General features: G+C 40.0%; 1 protein-coding gene across 1 annotated transcript; it reads right to left on the reverse strand.

The window, feature by feature from the left end:
- Positions 1–1,095: 1,095 nt before the first annotated feature.
- LOC101331055 (putative P2Y purinoceptor 10) lies at positions 1,096–2,109 on the reverse strand. Its single transcript, XM_019932114.1, is given in 1 exon segment — positions 1,096–2,109. A coding segment is annotated over 1 exon segment (1,014 nt).
- Positions 2,110–3,001: the final 892 nt, after the last annotated feature.

Genomic DNA, 3,001 nt, shown 5'->3' on the forward strand with positions numbered 1-3,001 from the left:
GGGTCCTAAATCAGCCAGCCTGCTAGAGGGGAGACCCCAAAATGGTGTTGCCAGCATCAGTGCACTCATGGTAGGATGAGTTTCCAAAAATAGCTGCTGTCAGTGTCAATGTCCCTAGGGTGAGTCCAAATTGCATCCTCTCTGGGAGGTTCTCCAAGATCAGCAAGTGGGTCTAACCCAAGTTTATTTCAAATTGTTGCTTCTGCCCTGGGTCTCAGAGCTTGTGAGATTTTGTGTGTACCCTTTAAGAGTACAGTCTCTATTTCCCACAGCCCTTCAGCTCTCCTGAAACTAAGCCTGACTGGCCTTGAAAGCCAAACAGTCTAGAGTCTTGTCTTTCTAGTACAGGATCTCTGGGCTGGGGAGCTCAATGTGGGGCTCAGACACTTCATTCCTTGTGGAGAACCTCTGCAATTGTAATTATTCTCCTGTTTGTGGGTCACATATCCAGGGGTATGGCTCTTGACTATACTGTGCCTCCATTTCTCCTACCCATCTTGTTGTGGTTCCTTCTTTACATCTTTAGTTGTAAAATATCTTTTCTGCTAGTGTTCAGGTTGTTCTCATCAATAGTTGCTCTGTAAGTATTTGTAATTTTGGTGTGCCTGTGGAAGGAGTTGAGATCAGGGTCTTCCTACTCTGCCATCTTGGCCACTCCACCTGTGTATAACTTCTTGATAAAGCAAGGATAGTACTGTTCTCCTGTACATTTTTAAATGTGTAGACAATTCATCTATGTTCATGTATTTTCAATTTGCATTTTGTTTATAGCAGGGGAAGGTGAAAATTTTGGACCTATTGCTGAGGAACAGGGGTGTAATTCATTCTGTTGTTCATCCTTTTGTGTAAATAAAGTTATTTTCTCATATGCTCCATAGAACAATATTGCCATTTGGACAGAAAATATAGGCCTTAATATTTTTTTCCAGAAAAATCATATTGAGGATTAAGGGAAGGGAGCCATGTTTCATTAAGGCACTTAAGGGTACCATTATTTTTAAGAAAGATCTTCAAGGTGACATAGATAAACTGATAGAGCATATAGATTATTTTCGGTAATTATTTGATTATATTGTTTTGCAATCATCCATAAATTCAAGAGAGAGTTTGAAGATCCTCCTTCCTATGTTGAATATCCAAAGCACCATCCTTGCATTTCACACATGACTGAAGAACCAAACTACCATGTTCTGAAAATCCATCACGAAATTTTGAGGTCACAAAATAATATACAACTGGATCAAAACAGCAATTTAAATTTGCAAGACACAGGGAAATTATGTGGAAAAATAGAGTGCTCTTAATAAAGGAGCAGTTTGAAAAGATTCGTTGCTTCACCATCATAAAGAAAGGGAAGTTGAAGTGGTAGGGTGTGAAACAAACAATGAATACCACTGCACACAACAGGACCATCCACAAAGCCTTTTTTCTCTCTTTGGTATTCTGAGGGGGAACTTGGAATTCCTGTAAAATTTTTCTTGTTCTCCATGTGCAATAAGTAATAATTACAACAGGTAAGACAAACCCTCCAAGTTCAGCTACAGTTACCATGCCAATAGTAGACACCATGCTAATATGTTGAAGCCCTAAATTGGAAAAGCAGGATTCAGTATTGTAGGCTAATCCAACATTTCTCAGAATTGGAAGTGGCTAACAGGCAGTCCCCATGATAACCCAGATGGCAGCACTGATGCCCACATCATACCTACGCTTCCAGTCTCTGGCCCTGAAAGGCTTGAGGAGAAAGAAGCACCTCTGAAGGTTGATGCATGTCAGGAAACAAATGCTGGCATACATGTTGAGATACTTTAGGTAGAAGCACAGCAGGCAAAGGGCCCTCTGGAAAGGCCAGTGGTGGCTGATGTAATAGTAAATCCGGAGGGGTAAGGACAGCACATGAGCAAGGTCAGCCACAGAGAGGTTGATCATGAAAATGATGGATTTATTTTTCTTGCTGATGAAGCGGCACAGAACCCACAAGGCTGCACTGTTGGCCAGTAGACCAGGGATGAATATGAGGATATAGGTGGTTGCATAGAGAGAGTACTGAAATGACATTTGAAGATCAGTGCACTTTGCTCTTATACTGTTTGCACTGTTATTTCCCATCTTGAGAATTTGTGTTCCTTCCTTAGGGAAAGTATCAGAATGATAATTTCTGCAGAAAATAGAGAAAAATAGGGTCAAGGGCATATCAGTCCATGTTTGGGTATACAAATGTATTTGTATTCTACCAAAGAGGTATTCAAGTGTGAACTTTCATAAACTCAAAAGGTCTTTTCTATGTAAGGTGAAAATATCTTGCCAATCTACAACTGGATAACAGTACTGTTGAAGATATTTTCAGAACCAAAAAGATCAGTGTTTTGGCAATAACTTCAGTCAGGTTGTTCCCTTAGTAGTCAGAGGAAGTAATCAAACTTGCAGAGATAACCAAAAAGTAAGTCTTCCTGGCAAATAGCCGCCAAACATACATTTCAAAATTCTTGTTTTACATTCAGTTTTACAATTATCTCTATCTGTATTTTCAAAGTTTGAGATCCAGCTTTTCCTATCCTCAATGCTGAGAGAGATAAAACTCAATCTATTTTGAAAGACAACCTTATCAGGGATTAGATGACTGCTGAGGTTAGTCGATGAACATTTAGGAATGAAACATGGGATAAAGGTCTGGGGAAGGGCTGGCAGGTCACTAGGCCTTGAAAGATAGGGGCTTGGAAAAGATATTACAACTCAGATAAACTTTGTCTCCTTCAGAATTTGGCTGAGGGCACAATTAGTTCTGCTTATATAGCATGGAACTTTCAGAAGCTTCAGTAACTTTAAAGATCTGTATTTATTAACAGAATTACAGTAGCTTCAGACATTCACATTTATTGAGACTATCCTTGCAACCATTGAAAGCAACTACCAGAATATGTGACAGACTAGAGGGTATCTGGTGGTAGATGCAGCAAAAGGGGCTGCCTCTACTTCAGCTCTAGCTCTCAGGGCAAGTTCA

This window comes from Tursiops truncatus, chromosome X (genome assembly GCF_011762595.2).
Source record: "Tursiops truncatus isolate mTurTru1 chromosome X, mTurTru1.mat.Y, whole genome shotgun sequence".
NCBI lineage: Eukaryota > Metazoa > Chordata > Mammalia > Artiodactyla > Delphinidae > Tursiops > Tursiops truncatus.